The sequence below is a fragment of the Lissotriton helveticus genome, chromosome 12 (genome assembly GCF_964261635.1).
Source record: "Lissotriton helveticus chromosome 12, aLisHel1.1, whole genome shotgun sequence".
In the NCBI taxonomy this organism is placed as follows: domain Eukaryota; kingdom Metazoa; phylum Chordata; class Amphibia; order Caudata; family Salamandridae; genus Lissotriton; species Lissotriton helveticus.
In genome coordinates this window covers 268,043,170-268,070,015 of record NC_136073.1, presented here as the reverse complement: position 1 = coordinate 268,070,015, position 26,846 = coordinate 268,043,170, and the positions used below count along the sequence as shown (strand labels likewise).

General features: G+C 51.5%; 1 protein-coding gene across 8 annotated transcripts in view; it reads right to left on the bottom strand.

Annotated features, from left to right (window-relative positions):
- The window catches only part of PMFBP1 (polyamine modulated factor 1 binding protein 1), a 2,317,386-nt gene that overhangs the window by 1,038,197 nt on the left and 1,252,343 nt on the right, over positions 1–26,846 (bottom strand). For all 8 annotated transcript variants that reach the window (XM_078668626.1, XM_078668631.1, XM_078668625.1 and 5 more), the window contains one exon: positions 7,587–7,713. In XM_078668626.1, coding sequence (XP_078524752.1) covers positions 7,587–7,713 — 127 coding nt within the window. The remainder of the gene's footprint in view (positions 1–7,586; positions 7,714–26,846) is intronic.

Sequence of the window (26,846 nt, the reverse complement as noted above, 5' to 3'; positions counted from 1 at the left end):
GACGTCGAGGAGCAATCAGGTGCTGCCTTGAAGCTTGTCTCTTCAGCCACGCGGACCAGGAGGCGTTGAGGACGACCAGGTGCTGGAGGCGAGCTGTCCCACGAAGGTTCTCGCAGATGGAGGGGTGGACTGCCGGATTGGAGTCAACAAGCCTTAGCAAAGGCAACCCACGCAGGATTCAAAGAAGGCTTCTGGTGCAGACCCGCAAGGTCTGAGCTGCCTCACCTTTGCAGGGAGGCAAGGGCGAGTCTGGAGCAACCAGACCAGCGAGTTGGTTCAAAAGGATTGTCGTCACAGAGGCTACTAGCCAACGGGCCAGCAACCGGACACGCGTCGAGCAGAACACAAGCAGAAGGGCCCCACGCAGAACTCGTGGAGTGTGGAGGGCTGATCTTCGATGCAGGTGGAGCTCGGATTCGGGGCTTCTCAATCCCCAGTGCACAGCTTCGAGGATACTTCAGGAGCTGCACAGTTAGCAAGTTGCAGGCTTTTCAAGATGTCCGGTCCCACGTGTCTTCGTCGCCTCCACGGATCTCAGCTATGCTGCAGACGCGAAGAGAGGGTCAGAGAGGTCTGGAAGTCTGGGTCTTGTCAGGCTCTGTGCTCGGGTCCCGGCGGGAGCGTCGACAAAGCAAGCCGTTCATTTGCTGGATGGTGCCTGGTTGCCCAGGGTGGTAACTCCTTGGCCACAAGGGAGATTCTTCAGTCTTCAGCTTCAGCAGAATGTCGAAGGTATAGAGTTTTGTGTCAAGTTTCGATTTCAGGATTAATCTAAAGTCCTAGGACTCAGCTCCTACCTTTATAGAACTAAAAGGGGCTGGATTACGTTCTAGGTCCCTCCAATGGGTGGGACCAGGAAGGGGGGTGGATACACCCCCTTTCCTTTGTCTAGTTTCGTGCCAGAGCTGGGGCTGTAGTGCCCCAGCAACCGGTTTGAACTGGGGTATGCATGGAGCACCTAGTGTGAACCAGGCAGTGTGTCAATCTATTCAGCCCTCCCAGTCCCAATACACAAAGTCGTGTCTGGGGTGGTGCTCGCACCTCTCCAGGCAGGAAACCTATTGTCCAAACCTACGTGACTGGAAGGACTCCCAGCAGCAGGAGGTCAGACTTGTGTCTGTGTCAGCAGCGTTCATTTTGTGACGCTGGGGCTCTGGTTAACTTTAACCCGGATAGTCAGCAACAACATGTCTTCTCCCTCTAGAAGGGTGGAATGCTACCCCCGTCGCCAGAATTGGCGAGGGGGTAGTATTCCAAAGTGTATGACAATTTACACGACATGTTTAGATAAAGCCAAACCAAAGTTAGCATTTAACCACGAGGTTCATAATGCACTTAGAAGTATATGGTATGGCAATATCATAGAACAGCTATAAGGACATGGTTCCGAAAGCTGCAGACAGGCTCAGCTCATGCTAGAGCACCATCTCACACATAACCAAGCCCTCTGCCTCCAGGATTATTAAGGCCTGCCATAGGAGTGACTTATAGGTTACTATGTGTCTATATATAAGGTAGGTATAGGGATACTATACCTAAACAAGGGGTGATTACACGACCTTGCCCCAGCTGAGTGATCAGCCAGTTGTGTCAATTTAGGTGGCCAGCCAGGGGTGGCATAATATATGCTGCAGCCCCTGGTAGGCCTTGGGTGCACCTATGCCCTGGGTACCTATGGTACACGTAAACAGGGACTCACAAGGGTGACTCAATATCCAATTTGGTATGTACCTACAGTACATGGAGTCCATTTTAAAGAGTGAGCAGATAGCCTGGGGTCCTGAATAGCAGGATCCCAGGCCAACTAGGTCGAAAACCAGCTAAACACAAGGCAAAAAGTTGGGGGTCACCATAGTCAGGTATCCACCTTCCTACAATCGTCCCCTGCTGCTGCGACAGAAGGTCCCCCTGAAGAGGTAGACGAATCGGGGGATCGACTGACATGCTGAGTAGCTCGGGATACCAGTATCTTTGTGCCCAGTCCGGAGCCACAAGGATGACTTGGGTCTGGTCGTGTCTGATCTTCTTCAGCACTCTGGGCAGAAGTAGTATAGACGGAAAGGCGCACAACAGACCCCAACTCCACTCGCGACGAAAAGTGTCTCCAAACGAGTGCCGCCTTGGAAATTCCAAAGCGCAGAACTGATAACATTGCGCGTTCTCTTCGGTGGCGAATAGATCTAACCAAGGCTCTCCCCACTGCCGAAAGAGGCCTTGCGCCACGTCCGAGTTCAGACGCCATTCGTGATCCATCATGCACCGCCGGCTGAGTTCGTCCGCCCTGGCGTTCAGGGAACCTGACAGGTGTTGAACCACCAGGGTGATGCCCTGGTGTTCCAGCCATGTCCAGAGGCATAGACCCCACCCCGCCCTGTTTGTTGCAGTACCACATGGAGGTGGTGTTTTCCGTGAACACCTGCACTACACTTCCCCGGACAGAGGGAAGGAATGCTTTCAGTGCAAGCCGGATCGCCCGCAGCTCCACAAGGTTGATGTGGAGCCGGGACTACGCCGGAGACCAGAGGCCTCTGATCTCCTTCTCTCCCATGTGGCCTCCCCATCCCAGGAGGGACGCATCTGTCACCACTACGTGCTCCGGTTGGGGAAGGGAGAGAGATCTGCTGCTGACCCAATCACGGTTCGCGAGCCACCACTGCAACTGTTTCGCACTGCCCTCCGAGATTCGGACGTGGTCGGACAGGTTGCCCAGATGTTGTGCCCACTGAAACTTCAGGTCCCAATGCAGAGCTCGCATCCGAAACCGGGCGTGATGCACCAGAAAGATGCAGGAGGTCATCATCCCCAGGAGCCGCAGCGTCAACCAGACCGAGACTCGGGATAAAGGCTGAAAGACCGGAATCAGAGCCTGAATATCCCGAACCCGCTGTTCGGGAGGATAAATCCGGAACTGCGCCGAGTCTAGAACCGCTCCGATAAAGAGGAGCTTCTGCGAAGGACACAGGTGTGACTTTGGCACGTTGATGGAGAACCCCAGCAAGTGCAGGAGGTTGGCCGTAGTCTGGAGGTGGGAGACGACTGTTTGAGGCCAGCCCACCTTCAACAATCCATCGTCGAAATAGGGGAAGACTGAAACCCCTAATCTGCGCAGATGAGCTGCGACCACCGCCATCACTTTCGTGAACACCCGTGGAGTGCCGGTAAGGCCGAAGGGGAGACCGGTAAACTCAAAGTGCTCGTGGCCTACCGTGAACCGCAGGTATCGCCAGTGGGCCGGCAGGACGGCGATGTGGAAATACGCATCCTGCAAGTCCAACGCTACCATCAAGTCTCTGGGTCCAGGGTAGCTAGGACCTGAGCCAAAGTCAGCATCTTGAACTTCTCCTTCCGGGGGAAGCCGTTGACGCTCCTTAAATCCAAGATAGGGCGTAAGCCCTCTTTGCCCTTTTTGGGTACCAGAAAGTAGTGGGAATATCAACCACGTCCTACTTCTGGCCCAGGAACGCGCTTGACGGCCCCCTCAGTCAAGAGGGCGGTAACTTCCTCCTGCAGAAGCTGCAAGTGATCCCCCGACATGCGGTGGTACTGCGGTGGCATGGCTGGAGGGGTCGCCTCGAAGGGGAGGGAGTAGCTCTTCGGACGATTTGCTGTACCCACCTGTCCAAAGTGATGGAGCGCCAGTGGAGGAGGTGATGGCGAACCTTGCCCCCACTGGCGTTGAATGGGCCTGAAAACTCAGACTAGGAGGATTTTGAGGCAGATGCTGCGGGGGCGGGTGTGGACTGGCCTTGCCTGTGTCCCCCGGCACCGCCAAGGCGGTTACCACGTCTGCGACTGCGTTGAGATAGGTTCTGCGGCCTGTGGCTAGCTGGACGTGAGGGGGAGCCCCTTCCTTGGACACGAAAGGGACGAAAGGCGGAAGTCTGCTGGCATTGGCCGAGGCCCAAGGACTTGGCCGTTGCCCTGGAGTCCTTAAAACGTTCCAGCGTGCTGTCCGCCTTGTCGCCAAAAAGGCGACGGCCATCAAAGGGCATGTCCATAAGGGATGCTTGGACATCGCCTGAAAAGTTGGCGGACCTTAGCCAGTCGTGCGGCGAACCGCCACCATCGTTGCAATTGCCCTGCCTAGCGAGTTCGTGGTATCCAGTCCACACCGAATGGAATATTGTGCTGCGTCCCTTCCCTTCGCAAGGGCCTGGCTTAGCTTTGCCTGGACCTCCCCCGGGCACAGCGGCAGCACTTCCGCAACCGTATCCCACAAAGAGTGAGAGTAACGGCCCAAAAGGCAGGCGGTGTTGACAGATCGCAACCCCAAACTCAGTGAGGAGAACACCTTATTACCGAACTGGTCGTACCTTTTGGATTCCCGATCCGGAGGGGCGGTAGAGAATGCGGTCTGGGAAGTTGAGGCCTGGATCACCAGGCTCTCAGGGGTGGGTTGAACGGACAGGAAACTGGGGTAGCCTGGAGCCGGGCGGTGGCGTCGGGCCACGTTCCGATCCACGGGGAGGCCTGTGGAGGGCTTGGACCAGGTGCCCAGCAGAACGTCAGTGAGGGCCTCGTTGAACAGCAGGAAAGTCTCAGAGGAGCTTGCCTGCGGTTTGAGTACCTCAGTGAGGAGGTTAGTCCTCGCGGTCGCGACTGGGAGCTCAAGAGCCAAGGTCTTGGCTGCCCGAGTCAACACCACGCTGTACGCAGCCCCCCTCCTCCGTAGCCACGGTAGGAGGGGAGACAAAACCAGAGTCGGGCGAAGTGTCCAGACCACTGGCCTCCCCAAGTTCGTCCATCCAGTCCTGAGTCAACTGGCACTGCAGTGCCAGTGGGTCCTCAGACCCCTCCCAATCCTCCTGTCCTCCATCTCCTGAAGGTCAGAAAGAAATGATGGAGCCGGATCTTCGGAGAAGAGATCACCTATCGGCGTCGAAGACGGCGCCGGTCCGATGCCAGATCCGGACCGGGATGGGGATCGGGGACGACGCCGCCCAAGGACGGCGCCAGGGGCGACACCCTTGGTGACGACGCCGGCGGAGGGGTCGTAAGGTCGACCAGCATCGACACGGATCCAGGCCTGGATCCTGAGGAGCCCTGCGGCGTCGGTGCCAAAGTCGGCGACGGCGCCAGGGCTGAAGCCGCCGGCCCGCTTGGGCTCCCAGACGGGTCCGCGGGGCCCGAAGGCACCTCGACCGGACCCGACGGAGGGAAGTGCGACCTCATGGCCGTGAGGAAGGCGCTGATCTCCTCCGGCATCGCGTTCAGCTCAGGGACCGGCGGGTGTGGAGCTGGACGCGGCGCGTGCGGCTCCGGCGGAGCCGCGTGGGCGGTGTTGCCTGAACCCTCAGTCGCGTCGCGCGAGCGTCGGGTGGAGTCAGAAGAGGGGTGTCGCTTCTTCGACTTCTTGTGCCTCGACTTACCTGAGGACTTTGAACCCGAAGAGTGGTGTTGACTCGCCGAGCTGTGATGACTGTGGCCCCGCGACCAGTCCCTCGACCTCCTCCTGGAGCAGGACCTCGAGCGGCGCCGGCCGACTGCCGGATCTCGAGTCGCTTACGGGACTGCTCCCACCTAGCTTTCGACGTCAAGGTCCGGCAGTCGGGGCCCGAGGCAATAAGGGCACCGACAGTGGGGGTCGGTAACCGACATCAGTCGGTTACAGTCGTGACAGGGCTTGAACCCGGGCATCCCTACCGGCACCGGAGTCAATAAACGACTCAAGAAGATCCAAAATAGATCGAAAAAAGTTAGTCAAAAAGTGACTAAGGAGTACTGCTCTTCCCGGATCGGCGCTTGCTGGCGCAGAAAAAAGAACTGACGTCAGCGCGCCAGGGCGGCGTCTATGTACTCCGACGACGTCATCCCGGCGACCACGACGCCGACGACGGACGCGGAGCCGCAGACGACGCCTACCGACGTGCAGGGGTACTGCTATGCAAAACTTTCCGGATCCAGTTTGATGCCTGGGGATATTCTAAGGTAAGGAATCTAACACTAACCTGTTTCTTTCAGATCTAGAAATTATATACTTACTGCCATCACTGACATATTACGAGCATGACTGGCCGGCTTTTAGCCATTCCTGACAGAGTGGCAACCTCTTCTCCTATAATAATGGCCATAACTGATATATATTGGGCATCCAGCTGTGGCACAATGGTAGCCCTAGTTTAATCGTGGGCATTATTATCATAATAGAAACATTCTTAGTGTTATTGTGAGCAAGCATGGCCTATGATTCCATTACCAGGGTATTTGAAGCAGAATTGTCCATGAGAGGCATTTTTACATGGGAGTACTCAATGAAGACGAAAAGCTGATGTATTTTCTAACAATGAAATCTGATTTGATTTTTAAAGGAAAAAATTATGCTTTTTCAGAAAAGGTTATTGTTCAGGAAAATTGAGTTTGATTGTTAAAAGTGGAAAGTGGTTTTGATAGACAAATATGTGTATTTTCAAAAACTTATATGCTAATGAAGACAAAATATTGCTATTCTAAAACACATTTAAAGTTGTTAGCTGAATGATAATTACATTTGAGCTGGGGATACTTACTGCTGTGGTAATACCCTTTGTTGCACACAGCATGTGATGATTTGAATTTTACTTGAGTACAAGCATTTAATATTCATAAACGTTTTCCTAGCATTCTGCTGATAACTTCACCTGGAATGTTTGGGTGGTTACTACTGATAATTGTGGTTAGGGTGGTCATAGTGTAATGTTAATACATATCATCAGCATTTTACAGTGATAAAATATGCTAGTAGCTCAGCAGGACTTTCCTTGAGTAGATTTAGCTCTCACTACAGAAAAGGTTGGAGACCCCTGCTCTAGTGGACTCACTAACATCTGTATTCAATAGAACAGGGGTGCTGGCGACATTCGGCACAGACAGGCTTGCCTTTGGAGTGCCTAACCATTCCTGAAAACGATTTGAGTACAGTAACGGAGACTTAACTTTTTCGACAGCTTGTGTCTGAAGAGAGATGACTCTTCACGTGCAAGACTATTGCTTTGATGTGTGTTGTCTCTACTATTGTTCACAGATGGAGCTATTAGACACTGGGACTCTCTCGATGTCAATATTTGCACCACTTTCATCAGTTGAGGGAGCTTACGGTTTAAAACTGATTTATCACGAGTGGACAATTATACTAAATCAATCTGTAATGTTTAAATATAAAGCCAGAAAATACAATAAACAAATCATCTCTTAAGATAAATTTGACCTCTGGGACTGAAAGGTACAACTTCAACAACCAAAAATTATTCAACACAGAAATGTACACTGAGGAAATTATATCACCTTCATAAGTAAAGAAGGTGAATATTCATAAAGCACAAAAAAGCTCAATAAAAGGTCTGGAACAGATGTCTACTAACAAAATAATTTTGATCCCATCTGTGAATGAAATCACAACGCATCATATTTCAATAAACAACTGGAATAAAAGTCTCAATGTTATACAGATGAACTTCCTGAACCAGGGGCGATGCAAATCTGCTAAGGTGGGGGACTATCAGTCCATCCATATTTGTAGTCACAAACAGTGGAGGTACGGTCTCATTATGTGTGAAAATAGGTGGTGAAGAAATTCAAGCATCTTTTGCTTTCCCCATTCTGAGTCTTACCTTTCATTGTGTTGTTCTTCTGTTCTGTTACTTTCATCAGCTCTGTGGCAAGGTCCTGCACCCGGTTACGGCACTCTGTGGCTTGCTGCTCATGCGTTGCACTTCCCTCCTCCGCAAGACTGAGCTTCTAGAAATTAAGAAAGAAGGCATCTGAGACTATGTTTGATCACCAAAGCCAATTGATAAAGCAATTGTGAGAAACATCAAACAAGAATCAAAATTCACGGCTACACAGGAGTAGTCTTATCACTGATTCTACCAATTATAAAGAAAAGGAATAAAGGGGAGGAAAAGGAAAATGCTACTTACCAGTATGCATCTGTTCTTGGCATGTACAGCTGCAGAGTAGTACACCTTTGCATAAATCGCCATTTGGTGTTGGGCTCCGATGCATGCACCTTGTTTTTGTCTTGGAAGAAGCCTTTTGTAGTTACGAGATAGGTGACTCCTCCCTTGGACGATAGTGAGATTGGCGACTCCTCCCATGGACGATAGTGCGCATGGGCATCGACTCCACCTTCAGATAGTTTTTTGCCATGAAGGGAAATGATGGAGGTTGTAAGAAACAGAATAGATGTCCATGTATACAGGTCCTGGGAAGGCGGGTGGGCGTGTACTACTCTGCAGCTCTACATGCCAAGAACAAATGCATACCAGTAAGTAGCATTTTCCGTTCGAGACATGTAAGGTGCAGATAGTACACTTTTGCATAGACTGTACAGCAGTGTCTTCCTTAGCGGTGGTCACCTGTATGTGTTGCAGTAGTTTAAAAAAGTGTCTTAAAGACAGCTTGGCCCACAGAAGCTTGTTGCTTGGCCTGCACGTCAACACACTAGTGTTTGGTGAAGGTGTGTGTAGTAGACCAAGTTGCTGCCTTACAAATGTCTTCTAGGGGAATGTTTCCTAAGAATGTCATGGAAGCCCCTAGTTTGCGTGTTGAATGGGCTCTAAGGGAATTGTTAAATAGCGTTTTGCTTTTTGATAGCATATTTGAATACATTTGACTAGCCACCTGACAATTCCAGCTTTGGAGATGGGGTTGCTTTTATGAGGTGGAGAGAAAGCTACAAACAGTTGTTTTGATTTTCTAAAGGTTTTAGTCCCGTCTGTCATGCCTCGGGTCTCCCCTACGCTGTCCCTTTAAGACACGGGATATTTAAAGAACCAGGAAACAGAGAACGACGCTTCACGTTCTAGCGTCAAGCTTCTCTTGTTTCCGGTTCCGTCTATTCCTTGTTGCCTGACCTAGCAGTTCCTGTTTCGCTTCCCTGTTCCGTTACCGGTTTAGCGTATGCGTCCCCTGCCTTCTCCTAACTCGGGAGACGCCTACGCAGCATTGGTTGGCAGTGTTCAGCTGCCTTCGGCGTACCTCGAGAACGCCTATCCCCCTCTTCCCCTTTCCGTGTGCCTCGCCCGGCGGCCGGGCTTAGCTCCGCCATCCGGCCGGGCACAGCATTCTCCGGTGTTGAAAGAGAGCCTGCACTCAACGCCGGAATATACTTCCTTGTCATCCACTGGTTGTGTTCTCCACCCGGCGGCCGGGCCTTGCTCCGCCGTCCGGTGGGATCCATTTCAGAGGGTTCTTCTCTGATTGTCCTCAGGTTGCATTCTCCACCCGGCGGCCGGGCTTTGCTCCGCCATCCGGTGGGGATTGTTTTTCCCTATTGGTTTTCTACTACTTGTGTACTGCACCCGGCGGCCGGGCTTAGCTCCGCTGTCCGGTGTCAGTAAATTCCCCAGTTATTATTTCTTTTCTTAGCTAGTTAGTTAGTTTCTCCCTCTCTGTTTACCTGTTCCTATCCTATTTCCGCCTAGTCCCTATTATTCCCCATTTCCAGAACATTCAGCCATATTCGCTGAGATATTACTGGAACCCTCCTTCCTTGATATTTGGTGGCACTCTTGCGTGGATCAGGGTGGGTGCTTATTCCACACTACCAAGAATCGCGGTAAGAGCGCACATGCGCTACCAATCTATTACTAGTATTATATATACATATGTATGACTTATATGTCCTGCTTTGGTTCTTCTAGATGGTGATACACTGTGTAAGATATCTCCAGAAGTGTTGGGTGGAAAGGTCATTATATGCCACACAGTAGTGAAAGTGTCTTCGAAGGCTGGTCCATTATAGTTGATGTAAGAAGGGAGTTATATGGGCCGTTATTGTACCTACCACCATCTCACATGCAGGTGCTCAACAGCCTATTGTGTCATCCCTGTTATAGCTCCAGACGCTGTGCCATTGTCTTCACCTTCACATGTTACTTCTGCTACGTACTAAGAACCTGGGGTATGTGATATGGTTGTATTTGTACATTGGTATATTCTAGTTACTGGATTGGAGCTAGAATTGTTGACTTCCTCTTGTTATTACAGCCTACCTGTTTGTTCCGGTTCCTTACATAGAGACACCATCGTATTCACTACTGGAGAGTACCATCAATCATCGTTGTCTTCCCCCATCTTTCCTTGTTTTGTTTCCCTGTTTTCCCCTGGCGTGTCTCTCGTACTCTAGTGCTTGATAGAGTCGGAAGACCGTAGGGGAAGGCTGCGGATTACTCTTCGGATTCCTGACGCTCCTGTGGAACCAGCCTGCAATCCTTACACCGTCTATGTAGGTTTATGTAGTTAAGTAAAGCTCGTTTGACGCCGAGCGTGTGAAGAGTTCTTTCTGCTACGTAATCAGGGTTTTGGAAAAACACTGGTAACTCTACTGATTGATTAAGATGGAAAGCAGAAATTACCTTTGGAAGACATTTTTGATTTGTCCTAAGAACCACTTTGAATGGATGGATTTGTAAAAATGGTTCTTGTATGGTTAAAGCCTGGATCTCACTTACTCTCCTAAGTGAGGTGATTGCGACAAGGAAAGCTACTTTCCATGTAAGGAATTATAATTCGCATTTGTGTAAAGGCTCAAATGGGGGACCCATGAGTCTAGTAAGAACTATGTTTAGGCTTCATATAGGAGATGGTGGTAGTCTGGGTGGAATTATCCTTTTAAGGCTATATCACACAGAAAAAAGGTCAAGGCACTAAAGACTTGCACTGGTATGTGTATACTTCCATTAATTAAAGCAAAACTAGTAGTGCAAGAGCTGGGAACCTGACCTTCCTAGTTCCCTAGACTTTTGGATAACCAAAACCACAGAATTCCGATAAGCTCAGCACATACCTCTATATTGTCTGTTCATACTATATATATCAAGAATTAATTAGTCACAGGTTCAATCTTATTCACAGACATAAACAAATTCCCCAAAGAAAGTGTACGAAGCTTCAAATTTGTGCATGAACATATTTGTCTTCTTCTTTATTCAATTTTTTTGACAGACGATCATTCAATTAAAATGCAATACAAAATCATAGCCATCAATGCCGACGCGGCGCGTTTCGTCGCCACGCGACTTCTTCAAGGCTTTTTGTAATTAAATCTGCTTTCTGATCAAATCCACACAAAAAAGGGGCAGACAAACAGCGAGAAGAGCTTCGATAGTGAAATACAGTGTTCCTGTTATGATTTAAATCGTTATGTTTTATAGAGGTCAAAATATTGCCTGTGGATGGTTTTGCGAAACTCCTCCCAATGGGGCACTGTAACCCCTACTTCCTTATTCAAAGCAGCGTTCAATGTCGCCTCCAAATCTGTAAATGCAGCGCTGCAACGCCCATAAAAATTAACAATTCCTGCTGTGTGGAGCCTTGCTGTGTGGGCGCAGGAGGGATCTGGTCTTGCTGCCAAGCCGTGAGGGAAACGGCCAACATCGCCCAGCAAATCCGCCGTGAGGGAAACGGCCGCCGGTAAACTATATCCCCTAGAAGCCCTAGGAGGGTCGCCGAGGGTGACGTGTTAGACGCGCCAGACGCCACCTACTTGTTCGGCGGGGTCCCACGCACCGCGGGACACGCGCGGTCGGCGCCGGGAGAAGCCCGGGACAAGGGCGGGGACGTCTGTGGCCGTCGGTGGCCAAAGGAGGCTGGGCTGGGCCACCCCCACTTACTTTTGAGCAGCGGGGTGCTGGACAATAAGGACAATAAGGTACTTGTAGCAGTATTTAATTTGGAACAATGTTTGAGCTACAATAGACTGGATTGATTAATATTGGCATCTACCTTTGGAGTTTTGAATTGCGATTTTATGCTGACTGAATATCCCTTCATGCCCTAACCTGTATCAAGTAAAACAGATGGGGAAAAGGAAGTCTATGGAGGGGGCAGGAGCAGCTCCATCAAAAAGAGGGAAAAAACGTAAGAATTTTACACACGCGGCCAGCAATTGCGTCCCAACAAGGATTGAGGCAATTGTAAGTGAATGCGATGAAGTTTTGGAGGTTAACAAGTTAATTCCCCCTGCCTACTTGACGAGGCCCCAGGCGGAGCAAAGAGAAAAGTAATCCCAGCAATGTTTAGTAAAAAAACAACTTTACCTAGCGTCATTGGAGAGGTACATAGGTCGGAGGAGGATGCACCAGTCCCACTACCCTTAGTGCAGATTGTCAGTGAAGCTGCAGGTGATACCCCCAAAGGAAGGTTAGATGCGGACTTAGCTACGGCCCAAATCCCATGTACCAATAGATGTGACATCTTAGAATTTATTGGTTAGGATAATTTTCCTACGCCCCTGACTAAAAGTAAAGAAATGCAACCTCTATGTAATCGAGAGATCTGCAATGCCTGTTCCACCAACATCAGCACCATATTGCAAAGAGTAGCTCTTCTTGAAAAAGAATTAGCTTCACTCAGTAAGGACGTGGAGGTTCTAAGATACAGTCGAACTAACTTTCCAGCCACCGCCCTAGTAACTGACTCTAGTGATGGCCAAAGACCCCGTACTGTTGTGGTCCCCTCTCCACTCCCCTCGCCCCGTAGTATAAACAAAAGACCGCGGTTAGGGGCAATTGAGGGAGCGGGGCTGAGGTCAGCACCAGGGCACAAGATCAAAGCACAGGCATACCAGGATAGACCTAACTGCCCCGGTAAATCTGGTGCCATTCCTTGGAACATCAGAGATTTATCTCTAGGAATTAATCGATCAGTACCAGAAAAAGAGACCCCTACAGGTAACGTCCATAGTAGTGCCCCGATATGGGAAGGTCAGGGCAGCCATCCGAGACCAGGCCTACGCATGGTAACTACTTCTATAGAGAACCCTCTTCCCAAGATATATAGGACTCAGGTTCCAAGGTTAGTAAGTAACAACAACTATGAGAGCAGTGATTCCCTCAAAAACAAAGTGATACATTGGATGAGACATGTTAGGGGTTGCAGGTCGGTGATTAGAGAGGATCTGGCAAGGGTAAGAAGGATCAGCCTGGGGAGCTCCAAGACGGACTGTATTGAGATACAGTTATTCAGTGCCGTCATTGCTAAAAATTTAGTGGAACTTGAATTTCGCACCCTCCCTCCAGGCCATTCTCCAATCCAGTTTCGGTGCGACGAGACACGTGGGACCGGCCATCTTGAAAGAAACTGCACTTCGCTTCCAGCACGACTCCCGAGGTAAACTCGACCAAGTGCTTTGGGGACTGAGAAGCCCCAGCCCCGAGCAGCCCCTGTCCAGAAGATCAGCCCTCCAGCATCACGAGATCTGCGTGGGGCCCTTCTGCTTGGTTGCTGCTCGACGCGGTGTCTGGTCACTTGCCGGCTGGCTAGTGGCCTCCTAGACGACGAACCTTTGAATCTTTGCTGCTGGTCTGGTTGCTCCAGACTGGCCCTTGCTCCCTTCCAAAAGAGGGGCACCCCGGACTCTCCTAGTCGGCACCAGACGTCTTTTCCACTCACCGCGTGGGTTGCCTTTGCCAAGGCCTGTTGACACCGATTCCGGATCCGACACCGCCGACAGCGAGAGCCTGCGTGGGACAGCTCGTGCCTCCATCCTGGTCGTCGAAGACACCTCCTGGTCCACGTGGCTGCAGAGTCAAGCGTCCACTCTTCACCTTATCGCGACGACAGCACCTGGTACCTTCCTGGTTCCACACCGGTCACTGGCTAGTGACTTTGAACACTGTCCCCTCTGCTTTCAGGTCCTCTTCTTCACCGATCCACCCTTGGATCGCACCGGACATCTTCCTCCTGGTCGCCTGCAGAATCTTTTCTTTCAGGCTCCATTGACTTCAACGCGAGAACCCGACACACTTTGGCACCTATGCACCCGCAGCCAGTGGGTGAGGTAACAAGAGCATTTCGGTGCTCACGGGTTCGGCTCTCCGCAATTTCCACTCCGAACTGGGTCAGAGCATATTTGTGTTTACGAAACCCTGGGGGTCCTCGGCGTGGGAGTACGAATATACGCGGCACTGGACTTACAATTGAACTCATTGGAATACTCTATGATGTGGTTAAACTCAGTGTCAACTCAGCTTTGGGGCTGTTACTAGGCACTTTCTTCTTACTATTCTTCTCTAACTACCTGATCTGATCCTATCACGACTATTTGGAACTGGATTTTATCGTATGAAATAGAACTACTTGAGACGTTGACCTCCTGGCTTATTTTATTCGGCTACTAAGGATACTACTATGTGTCGGTACAGTTTATCATGCTGAGCCGCATCCAATTGGACTTTCCAACTCAGCCCCTTAATTTTGCAACCATTTGCCCTGACGAAGTTCCCAAAGGCAAAAAGAGGAACGAAACGCGTTGGCTGTGCACTATGCTGCTTGAAAAAAAATTCTGAATAAAGAAGAATTTATGTAAAAATCATTATTGATACTGACTTTATTCGAGTGCACCTTCCACTCTGTTTTGGTATTCTAATCATTTACGCATCCCACGGCAGCGGATGTTGGAAGAGTTTGCACCATTACTACTTAGGAACCAAATGATCCGTAGTGCTTGACCTGGTCTGCTGCCTTGGTCCTTTTGTTCTGCGGTGCTCAAGGGTAGTCTAACTGTCCTAGTGTCCAATTCCACAGTCGTTGTTGTCCTAACTAGTCAGGATTGTCCGTACTCACCTTTAACTTGAACTGTACTGTCCATAGACGTTGTTACGCATCTCGCGTGTGAGTTCACACTCTGCACACGCGTCCCGTGGGCCTCCTATTACTTACCTAAGGTGAAGCCTCTGGACAGCTCCATTCCTTTTATCGACTCTCACATTCTACTTACTTAGTATATGGTTTGTCGTGCCCCTAGGGCACCATCGTAATTTTGTGCAACTTGTCGTATTTTTCTTAGGAGATTGTCATGTGCTTAGCCCTCTGACCTCATAAAGAGTTCAGAGGTGTTGTAATTAATAAATATACTGTTTATTTTCATAACAACCTGCGTGGTGTCCTTTCATCTGGTATTCAAGGGGTTATATTGTGGTAAAACAGCTGGCTTCACATGCCAAAAGAGTTTAGCCTAAGACTGCTTTGTCCATGCTACCATTAGGATAGCTGGTCTATAAGGTTGACTTACAACCAATCACCATAAGGGTTGTTTGGACTGATACAAGGTGATCACTAGAACTAGTGAGCATCATATATCAGGCCAACTTTTCACAACAACGAGCCGTGCAATTGAACGCCATATCCGTGGAGTTCAATTTGAGAGCTGTTAATGGGCGTACACGTTCCGATCTCATAGGGTATAATACATATAACAGGCATAGCTGCCCATCGCGGATTGACTACATTTTTCTAGACATCCGACTTTGGGGAGATCTAATAGACATGGAGGTGAAACCAACCCAGGACAGTGACTACAATCCACTCTGCATGGAGCTAAGAAATACCTGGACGATTTCTAAGTCTGCAAATTTGGTGAGGACCATGACAAAAGAGGTAGTCCCCTCCCATTGTAATCGACGCCTTAAATGGCATAAAGTTGCGAATCAGGAGATTAAATTGGTCAACATTAGAGAACTTGTCGAGCAGAAATCATTGGAGCTTGGGGCGATTACTGCTGCTTCAGAGATCATAGTGCCCTCTCCCCTTCCCGATTTCTATCAAAGGACAATTGATGGGTTGGGGGAGTTCTTCACCGTTCCGGACCCTAGCAATCAGAGTACAAACAGGAAACAGCATCCCAGGTCTTCTAACCTGTGGTACTCAGACGTTTGCAGGGAAAAGAGGCGGAGTCTTTCCCTGGTTTTGAAAGGGAACAATCCCCTCCTGATAAGACTAGCAAGAAGAGAGTACGCTAGGGCAGTCAAGCAAGCCAAACGTAACTGGGAAGAAGACCATTGTCAAGAACTTAAAGCTGCTTCTCTATTAAAAGACCCTGCAGTATTCTGGGAAATACTTAACAAAGGTAGCCGAAAGGGGACTGACCCGATTCAGAACCACATCGCGGAACACGAATGGCAGGCCCATTTTCTTGCCCTGTACTGCGATGTTGAAACAGCTACGGTAGAGTCTAATGGACCTATCCCAGTATCTGACAGGGCTCCTAGCCTTGAATACCGAACAGAGGGGGCTAATTTAGATGAACCTTTTGAGCTCAGTGAGGTTTCTTCTGCCATAGCTGGGCTGGCACCTGGAAAGGCAGCTGGTCCTGACGGCCTCCCTGGTGATTTACTCCTACGCGAAGTTAAAGTGTGGGCAGACTTCATCCTCCTCATAATGAACCTGATAGCCAGAGGCCACCCTGTCCAGGACTCCTGGAAAGGGGCAGAGGTGGTCACGATATACAAAAAGGGCAACCGGGAGGATCCTGCCAACTACAGGCCAATCAGTTTGATTGATGTAATACAAAAAGTGGTTGGCAGCGTCCTCCTAACGAGAGTAAGGTCGTGGATGGATGATGCTAATGTCCTCTCGCATTTTCAAGCGGGATTCAGGAAGAAAGTAGGGACGATTGACCAAGTATTCAGATTCTGTACTCTACACTGGAAAGTGGTATCCATTGGGAAGGGTAGCTTATATCTAGCTTTCATCGATCTTAAGACCGCATTCGATCTGGTTCACCGGGCCAAGCTATGGCAAGTCCTGTATGATCTAGGGATTCCCCCCATGATTCTTGACTTTGTCAAGCGTCGACACAAGGGGAATTATGCTAAAATTAGGTGGGGTAACCAAGGTCAGCTAACAGGAAGGGTGGCAGTGAATAAGGGGGTATGCCAGGGTTGCGTTTTGGCTCCAACTTTGTTCTCTCTCTTTGTAAATGGGGTGGTGGACCATTTGAGAGAGGTTCCATCTGATGCCCCAACCCTGGCCAGGGAGAAAACCCCCACCCTCCTATTCGCAGATGATACGCTCTTGGTCTCAAAAACACCTGCAGGCCTACAAAAACTTTTAGATAGGTTTAGCCTTTTCTGTAATTTACGGGGCCTATCGATTAATACTGACAAAACGAAATTGATGGCACTCTTCCCTCGCAAATGCTTGAAGATTAGCATTAACCTGAATGGTACCCCTTTGGAAACCGTAGAGTCGTTTGATTATTTGGAGATTAGGATGAACAACCAAATGAAATGGAACACTCACCTAGCAAAAATGCTCCTAACCACAGAAGAGTAGCGGGAGCTATATTAAGGGAACAGCGCCTCTCAGTTAGTAGACCAGTAGGCCCGGCCCTTGTGGTCTACGAGGGCAAGGCACTACCTTCGGCTCTCTATGGGTTGGAGCTATGGGGTTTCGAAGATGTCTGCGAGCTTGAGAAATCTGAAAATAAGTTCTTTAGGGGCTTGGTATCTTTGCCGCTCTCCACTCCTGTGATTTGGGAAGACAGTCCTTTACAAACATTGCTAAACTACGTCCCTTATTGTCTGGGTGCGCCTAAGAAGGACCCCTGAACTGGCAAACTACGTGGCCACACTGAGCGAGATCATCAACTTAGACGTAGGAAATAAGATCAAGTGGATTTGCAATCTAAGAAAGTTGGCAAAAGAAATAGGGCTGGAAGAAGCTTGGATAACCCAGAACGTGCCTGCCAAGCAAATTGTAAAGAAGGCATATTGGGAATGGGTAAAAGGGTTGGAGGCACGAAACCCTAAATGAGGGACCCTTACTGCTCAGTTTCTAGAACATAAGCCAGCTGTTAAATTCGAGCATTATCTCGATTTTATACAATCTTCCCGCGATAGATTGTAGTACATGGAGCTTAGGCAAAGGAACGCTCCCACTTAATGTTATGGTAGCAGGTTGGCGGAAGCATAGCTTGGCTTCTGTGAGCTGCTCAGGTAGCCATGCACCATCTGAATCGCTCCCACATTTCCTCTTTGCATGACCCGCTTACAGGGCTGCAAGGCGGAAATGGTTGAAGCCTATATGCAAAAATCTTGGGTTCACCGACTATAGGGCAGCACTACGCACATTCAAATCTGATACTTTCTCTCTCAGCATGATCTGTGCGGTAGCAAAGTACATGGGTAATGCCTGGCTGTTACGCTCAAAGATGTTAAAAAATAGCAAGAACTAGCACCTATTATTGTAAATAGTGTAAAAATTCTTTTTAACAGACTTTTAGATGCTTTTATCCTGTAATTGTTGTATTCATTTATCGGGCCATTATCGTATGAATTGCTGGATTTCTTTTTCCAAAATATCTCTTGTTCATACTTTTATGATATTTTATATGGAATAAAGTAAATACAACAACAACAATTCAGCAAAGTTGTCTTGAGAAGAACCCCAAAACCTTAGCAAATTTTGATTGCTGAACCTATATTCTGCTTAAAATGTCAGTTTGCTTCTACATTGTCTCCACTGAAGTGTTGTTGATTACCACTAATAATGTGCTTTATCTATGCGTAGTGAACAAGTTACTAACCTTCGGTAACAATATATCTGTAAGAGACATGTATTAGTTGTAGATTCCTTACCTTAGAATTACCCCCAGGAGTCAGGCTGGATCGAGAGAATTTTTTCTCTTAGCAGTATCCCTGTGCGTCAGTAAGCGGCATCGGGTAGCTCCGCGTCTGTCGACGGTGTCGTGATGGCCGGGATGACGTTGCGGTATTTACTTAGACGCTGACGCACAAGTTACTACTTGTGTAACGATATATCTGTAAGAGACATTAGTTAGTATTAGATTCCTTACCTTAGAATATCCCCAGGCGTCAGACTGAATCTGGAAAATGTTGCGTAGCAGTACCCTTGCGCGTCGGTAGGCATTGTCTGCGGCTCCGCGTCCGTCGTCGGCGCCGTGATGACGTCGTCGGAGTACTTAGACGCCGCCTCCGCGTGCTGACGTCAGTTCTTAGACACAGCTTTTCCGCGCCAGAAACGCAGAGCCATGTCAAAAAACCAACACTGGTGCCATTGAAACTAGGGCCCTGAAGGGGACAACCCTAACCCTAGATATTGGTTCGCAGAACGGGGAGGATGGGTGGGTCGGTAAGGAATCTAATACTAACTAATGTCTCTTACAGATATATCGTTACACAAGTAGTAACTTGTCCATCTGAAAGAGACACGTTAGTATTAGATTCCTTACCTTAGAATAGATACCCCAGCAATACCAACCCCGGTGGAGGGTCTGCGAACCAATAATCACACCAGAAAGTCCTGGAGGACGGAACGGCCAAAGAAGCCATCCCTCCGGACTTGGCTGTCTAGGCAGTAGTGTCTAGCAAACGTGTGCAGCGATGCCCACGTAGCTGCCTGACAGATGTCTTGTAAGGGCACACCCCTGCCCAGGGCAGTGGTAGTAGCCGTGGCTCGGGTGGAATGAGCCCGCAATCCAGCAGGGTGCTCCTTCCTAGCCAAGGAGTAGCATGCTTGGATACACAAGATGATCCACCGGGAGATGGTCCTCTTGTGTACCGCTTTCCCCTTCTTAGCGCCCACGTAACCAACAAAGAGTTGGTCATCCACCCGGAACTGGCGTGTGCGATCCAGATAAAATGAGAGCGCACGTTTTGGGTCCAGACGGTGGAGCCGCTCTTCCTCTTTAGAGGGATGCGGTGGCGGGAAGAAGGTTGGCAAGGTGATGGACTGCCCGATGTGAAAGGCCGTGACAACCTTGGGCAGGAAAGAAGGACGAGTCCTCAGAACAACCTTGTCCGGATGGACAGAGAGGAAAGGAGGTTTAGAAGATAGAGCCTGGAGCTCACTCACTCTCCTGGCAGAGGTGATGGCAACCAGGAAAGCAGTCTTCAAAGTCAGAAGGCGAAGAGGACAGTTGTGAAGTGGCTCAAAGGGAGCGCACATCAGCAACGTCAAAACCAGGTTCAAGTCCCACTGAGGCATCACAAACGGAACAGGAGGAAACGTGTGAGTGATGCCCTTAAGAAATCTGTTAACAATAGGGGACTTGAACAAAGAAGGCTGATCAGGTAGCCTGAGAAAGGCTAAAAGGGCAGAAAGGTAGCCCTTGATAGTGCCCAGAGCAGAGCCCTGCTGGGCAAGAGAAAGAAGAAAGAGAAGAACCTCAGAAAGAGGGGCAGAAAGAGGATCCACAGCCTTTGCTGTGCACCATGCCACAAATCTGTTCCACCTGCAGGCGTATACCGACTTCGTGGAGGGAAACCTGGCTGCCAGAATGATGTTACAGACTTCAGGAGGCAAGTCAAATGGCCTCAACTGTCGCCGCTCAATCTCCAAGCATGGAGGTGGAGACTGGACAGGTTCGGGTGGAGGACCGTCCCCTGCTGCTGCGACAGAAGGTCCTCCTGAAGAGGCAGACGAACCGGGGGATCGACTGACAGACTGAGTAGCTCTGGATACCAGTACCTTCGTGCCCAGTCCGGAGCCACAAGGATGACTTGGGCCCGGTCGTGCTTGATCTTCTTCAGCACTCTGGGCAGAAATGGTATAGGCGGAAAGGCGTACAATAGACCGCAACTCCACTCGCGACGAAAAGCGTCTCCGAGCGAGTGCCGCCTTGGAAATTCCAACGCGCAGAACAGATGACATTGCGCGTTCTCTTCGGTGGCGAATAGATCTAACCAAGGCTCTCCCCATCGCTGAAAGAGGCCTTGCGCCACGTCCGAGTTCAGACGCCATTCGTGATCCATCATGCACCGACGGCTGAGCTCGTCCGCCCTGGCGTTCAGAGAACCCGCCAGGTGTTGAGCCACCAGGGTCACGCCCTGGCGTTCCAGCCATTGCCAAAGGGGAAGAGCCTCTTGACAAAGGATCCACGACCCCACCCCGCCTTGTTTGTTGCAGTACCACATGGCGGTGGTGTTGTCCGTGAAAACCTGCACTACACTTCCCCGGACAGAGGGGAGGAATGCCTTCAGTGCTAGACGAATCGCCCTGAGCTCCAACAAATTGATGTGGAGCCGGGTCTCCGCCGGAGACCAGAGGCCTCTGATCTCCGCCTCTCCCAAGTGGCCTCCCCAGCCCTGAAGGGACGCGTCCGTCACAACTACGTGCTCCGGTTGGGGAAGGGAGAGGGATCTGCCGCTGACCCAATCGCTGTCCGTAAGCCACCACTGCAGCTGTCTCGCAGTGCCCTCCGAGATCAGGACGTGGTCGGATAGGTTGCCCTGATGCTGGGACCACTGAAACTTCAGGTCCCACTGCAGAGCCCGCATCCGCCACCTGGCGTGATGCACCAGTAGGATGCAGGAGGCCATCAGCCCCAGAAGCCGCAGCGTCAACCTGACCGAAACCCAGGATAACGGCTGAAAGATGGGAATCAGAGCCTGAATATCCCGGACCCGCTGTTCGGGCGGATGAACCCGAAACCGCGCCGAGTCCAGAACCGCTCCGATGAAGAGGAGCTTCTGAGAGGGACACAGGTGTGACTTCGGCACATTGATGGAGAACCCCAGCTGGTGCAGGTGGTCTGCCGTCGTCTGAAGGTGGCTGACGACTGTCTGGGGCGAGCCCGCCTTCAACAACCAGTCGTCGAGGTAGGGGAAGACTGACACCCCTAACCAGCGCAGATGAGCTGCGACCACCGCCATCACTTTCGTGAACACCCGTGGGGCGCTGGTAAGGCCGAAGGGGAGCACGGTAAATTGAAAGTGCTCGTGGCCCACCATGAACCGCAGGTAGCGTCGGTGGGCAGGCAGGACGGGGATATGAAAATAAGCGTCCTGCAAGTCCAACGCTACCATCCAGTCTCCTGGGTCCAGGGCAGCAAGGACCTGAGCCAGTGTCAGCATCTTGAACTTCTCCTTCCGGAGGAAGCCGTTGACGTTCCGTAGGTCCAAGATAGGGCGTAGGCCCCCTTTGCCCTTCTTGGGTACCAGAAAGTAGAGGGAGTAGCAACCACACCCTAATTCTGGCCCAGGAACGCTCTCGATGGCCCCCTTAACCAAGAGGGCCGTAACTTCCTCCTGCAGAAGTCGCAAGTGATCCCCCGATACACGGTGGTTCTGCGGTGGCATGGCTGGAGGAGTCGCCTCGAAGGGGAGGGAGTAGCCCCTTCGGACGATTTGCAGCACCCACCTGTCCGACGTGACAGTGCGCCAGTGGAGGTGGTGATGGCGAACCCTGCCTCCAACTGGCGTCACATGGGACCGAAAGAACAGACTAGGAGGGTTTTGAGGCGGATGCTGCGGGGGAAGGTGTGGACTGACCTCGCCGTTGCCCCCGACCGCCCGGACGGCGGTTCCCACGGCCGCCACCGCGTTGGGTATTGCCTTGCGGTGCGTGGCTGGCGGCGCGTATGGGCGCACCCCTTCCGTGGCCACGAAAGGAGTGACAGGCAGCCGGTTGCTGGCGTTGGCCCGAGAGGCCTAAGGACTTGGCCGTAGCCCTGGAGTCCTTAAAACGCTCAAACGCATGGTCTGCCTTGTCGCCAAAGAGGCGACGGCCATCGAACGGCATGTCCATAAGCGTGTTCTGGACATCTGCCGAGAAGTTGGCGGACCTCAGCCAGGCGTGGCGTCTGACCGCCACCGTCGTTGCCATCGCTCTGCCTAGCGAGTCGGTGGTATCCAGCCCACACCTAATAGAGTACTTTGCTGCATCCCGGCCCTCCACAAGGGCTTGGCCGAGTTTGGCCCGTACCTCCAACGGACACTCTGGCAGCACTTCCGCGACCTTATCCCACACCGAGTGGGTGTAACGTCCCAAGAGGCAGGCGGTGTTGGAAGACCGCAGGCCTAGGCTCAGGGATGAGAAGATCTTCTTCCCATACTGGTCATACCTCTTGGATTCCCGATCCGGCGGGGCCGACGGGAATGCGGTCTGGGAATTGGAGGCCTGGATGACCAGGCTCTCGGGGGTGGGGTGGGTGGACAGGAAACATGGGTCGCCCGGGGCTGGGCGGTGGCGTCTGGCCACGTTCCTATCTACGGGCGAACCCGTAGCGGGTCTGAACCAAGTGCCCAAAAGAACGTCCGTCAAGGCCTCATTAAAGGGCAGCAGAGGCTCGGCCGAGCTTGACTGCGGTTTAAGGACCTCAGTGAGGAGGTTAGTCCTCACGGCCGCGACGGGGAGCTCAAGGCCCAAGGCCTTGGCAGCCCTCATCAGCACCACACTATAAGTTGCCCCCTCCTCCGAAGCCACGGTAGGAGGGTAGACAAAACCAGTGTCTGGAGAGGTGTCCAGGCCACTGGCATCCCCAAGGTCTCCTGTCCAGTCCTCATGAGACTGACACTCCCTGGTCAGAGGGTCCTCAGACCCCTCCCAGTCCTCCTCCTCACCCATCTCCTGAAATTCAGGGTTCTCAATTAATGGGGCCTGTTCATAAAAGTGAAATTCACCAAACGACGTCTGGAGCGGCGCCCATCGGGGCCATCCCGACGGCTGAACAGGAATGGGGACAGGACCGGGGCCGGCGCCGCCCGGAGCCGGCGCCGGAGGCGATACCTGAGGGTCCAACGCCGGGGAGGTCGTCAGATCCACCGGCGACGAACCAGATCCCGAAGGGGGGGCAGCGGTGTCCTGCGGCGCCGGGCCTGAAGGCGCCGGCGGCGTCGGAACAACTGGACCCCTCGGCGCCGGGCCCTCGGCACCGGCGGCATCGGGATAACGGGGACCTGCGGCACCGGGCCCAAAGGCGCCGGCGGCGTCGGGCCGAAGCACCCGACGGCGTCGGGGCCGGAGCCGCCTACCCGCTAGGACTCCCAGACGGGTCTGCTGGGCCCGGAGGCGCCGCGGAGCCCATCGGAGGAGAGAGTTTCCTCATGGCCATGAGGAAGCGCTCGATCTCCTCCTGCGTCGCATTCAGCCCAGGGACCGGAGGGTGTGGAGCCGAACGCGGCGCCCGCGACTCCGACGGAGCCGCGTGGGTGGTGTCACCCGAACCCCCGGCCGCATCGTGCGAGCGTCGGGGGGAGTCCGAGGAGCGATGACGCCGCTTGGACTTCTTGTGCCTCTTACCTGACGACTTCGACCCGGAAGAGTGAGGCCTACTCTCGGAGCTGTGGTGGCTCCGGGCCCGCGACCTGTCCCTCGACCTCCCGTGGGATCGGGACCTCTCACGGCGCGGGACCGACTGTCGGAGTTCGAGGCGCCTACGGGACCGCTCCCGCCTGGCTTTCGAAGAGAGGGCCCGACAGTCGGAGCAGGCCTTGTCGTCGTGGTCGACGCCCAAACACGACAAACAGACGCGGTAAGGATCTGTGACCGACATCAGCCGGTCGCAATCGTCACAATGCTTGAAGCCGGGCATCCCTAAGGCACCGAGTCGGAGTCGAGAGACTTCGAAACATGAATCAAAAAGGATCAAAAAGTAAGTCAAAAATTATCCAGGGTTACTGCTTTTTCCAGATCTGCGCTTGCTGGCGCGGAAAAAAGAAGAACTGACGTCAGCACGCGGAGGCGGCGTCTAAGTACTCCGACGACGTCATCACGGCGCCCACGACGCCGACGACGGACACGGAGCCGCAGATGACGCCTACCGACGCGCAAGGGTACTGCTACGCAAAATTTTCCGGATCCAGTCTGACGCCTGGGGATATTCTAAGGTAAGGAATCTAATACTAACGTGTCTCTTTCAGATGTCAGTTCTTTCACGCGACATTCCACGCTATAAGCGCAGAGCCATGCAAGACACTGACCACTGGTGCACAAAACTAGGGCCCTAAAAAGGGAGTCCCTTACTCTAGAAGTCAGTTTGAAGAACGGGGAGGATGGGTGGGGTGGTAAGGAATCTATAACTAATATAGGTCACTTACAGATATATCGTTACCGAAGGTAAGTAACTTGTTCATCTGAAAGAGACATTTAGTTATAGATTCCTTACCTTAGGATATATACCCAGCAATACCAACCCCGAAGGTGAGTCAGCGAACTAATTTCACACCAGAAAGTCCTGGAGAACTGAACGGCCAAATAAGCCGTCTCTCCGGACTGGACTATCCAGGCAGAAATGTTTAGTGAACGTGTGCAGTGATGCCCACGTGGCTGCCTGGCAGATATCACCGAGGGGGACTCCACGTCCCAAACTCCTCGAGCCCAGTCCGGGGCCACAAGAATGACTTGGGCCTGGTCGCGCCTGATCTTCTTCAGCACTCTGGGTAGAAGTGGTATAGGTGGAAAGGCATGCAATAGACCGTACTAAAAAGATTTGGGAGGTACCCTAGTACTTGGAAAAGGGATGGGTATAGATACTGAAGCAAAAAACAAAGTTCCCTTCTCCTTCTACACCGAATATTACATTTCCAATTTAACATATTAAATTCAAAGGAACAACTGTTGTTCTTCATGTATTCATTGTATATATTATTTCCTTTTAAAAAAATATGATGAGTATATGATTTTAATGTTTTTTAAACTTTGTACGTATTAATTGTATGAAACATGTTTTCTGAATAAAATCTAATTGATAGTGTAGGAGAGTAGGGTCTGCAATCCTATGATCACCCAGATTTTTGCTTTTTGCTTCACTGGTTTACGACTTTCCCTGGCTGTGGGCCTGCTAATCAGACCCACAGCCTAGCTGTTCTCTCTATTCCAAATTGTACCCAGGTACTGAATTGGAAGTGGGCCCTCTCCAAGTCCCTGTACCCAGGGCAGAGGTGCACCCATAAGTCTCCCAGGGGCTGCAGCATGTATTATGCCACCCCTGGGCTGACTAACTAAACAGACACAACTGGCTGCTTGACAGCTGGGAGCAAGGTGGTGTAATCACCCCTTGCTTTAGATATAGTATACCTATATCTAAAACCTAGAATGGGCACACAGATCTCCTATCAGTCACTCCTATGGCAGGCCTTAACAATCCTGAAGGCAGAGTGCTTGGAATCGTGTGAGATGGTGCTCTGGCATGAGCTGAGCCTGTCTGCGGCTTTCGGGATCTATCCCTTAGCCGTTTCCATGATAGCATCAGACCATATACTCTTAAGTGCCTTATAATCCTCGCGGTTATGGTAACTTTGGTCTGACATTATCTAAACATGTCGTGTAAGGTGTCATACGCTTTGGAATACTACCCCCTCGCCAGTTCTGGCGACGGGGGTAGCATTCCACCCCTCTAGAGGGAGAAGACATGTTGGTAGCTGTAACCCCGGTTAAAGTTAAACACAGCCTCAGCTCCACAAAATGGATGCTGCCACCGAGACACCAGTCTGCCCAGCTGCTGCTGGGAGTCCTTCCAGCAAACGGAGGCCTGGACAAAGGGTTTCCTGTCAGGGGCGGTGCTAGCACCATCCCAGACAGGATTTTGTGTATCCCAGGTAGGCAGGGCTGAAAGGAAGGTGACTGCAAGTGGCACCCCGGTGCTCACTGTGCATATGCCGGCTCAAACCAGTTCCTGGGGCACACCAGCCCCTGAGCTGGGGAAAGACCGGACAAAGGAGAGGGGTATAACCACCCCCCTCCTAGTCCCACCCATAGGGCAGGACTTAGTCGCGTGCCAGCCCCTTTTCTCAGGATAAAGGTAGGAGCAGGCCCCTTCCCAAATTAGATCATCTTTGAATCCTGAAACTACTTTCTACGAAAGTAACTCAAGACTTCTTCTCAAGATTTCTCCCTTGTGACTAAGGAGTAGTCACCCTGCAGCAGCAGGCACCACCTAAGTATCTTGCGGTTTGCTGAAACGTCCTTCCTCCGGAACCAGACTGCCCAGCTCGACGAGACCCGGACTCCCTGCCCTCTCTGACCTCAACCTGCCTCTACAGCACAGCTGAGACCCGTAGGTGCGACAAGACCAGAGGACCCGGCGATCATCAGAACCAGCACGACACTGAACCAGCACGACCACCGAGGGACCCTCGAGTGGGTGCACTGGGGTAAGAGAAGCCCCAACCCCAAGCAGCACGAGCTCCGAAGCCCAGCCCCCCAGCATCCTCCAGATCTGCGTGGGGCCCTTTTGCCTCTGCGTTGCTTGCCACGTTGTCCGGTCACTTGCCCGTTGGCTAGTGACCCTCCAGACGACGTCCTACGTTTACTTCACCGCTGGTCTAGCTCCTCTAGACTGGCCCTAGTCTCCTCCTGAAGGGGACCCTCCTCGGACCCTCCTGGTCCACTCAAGACGCCATTTT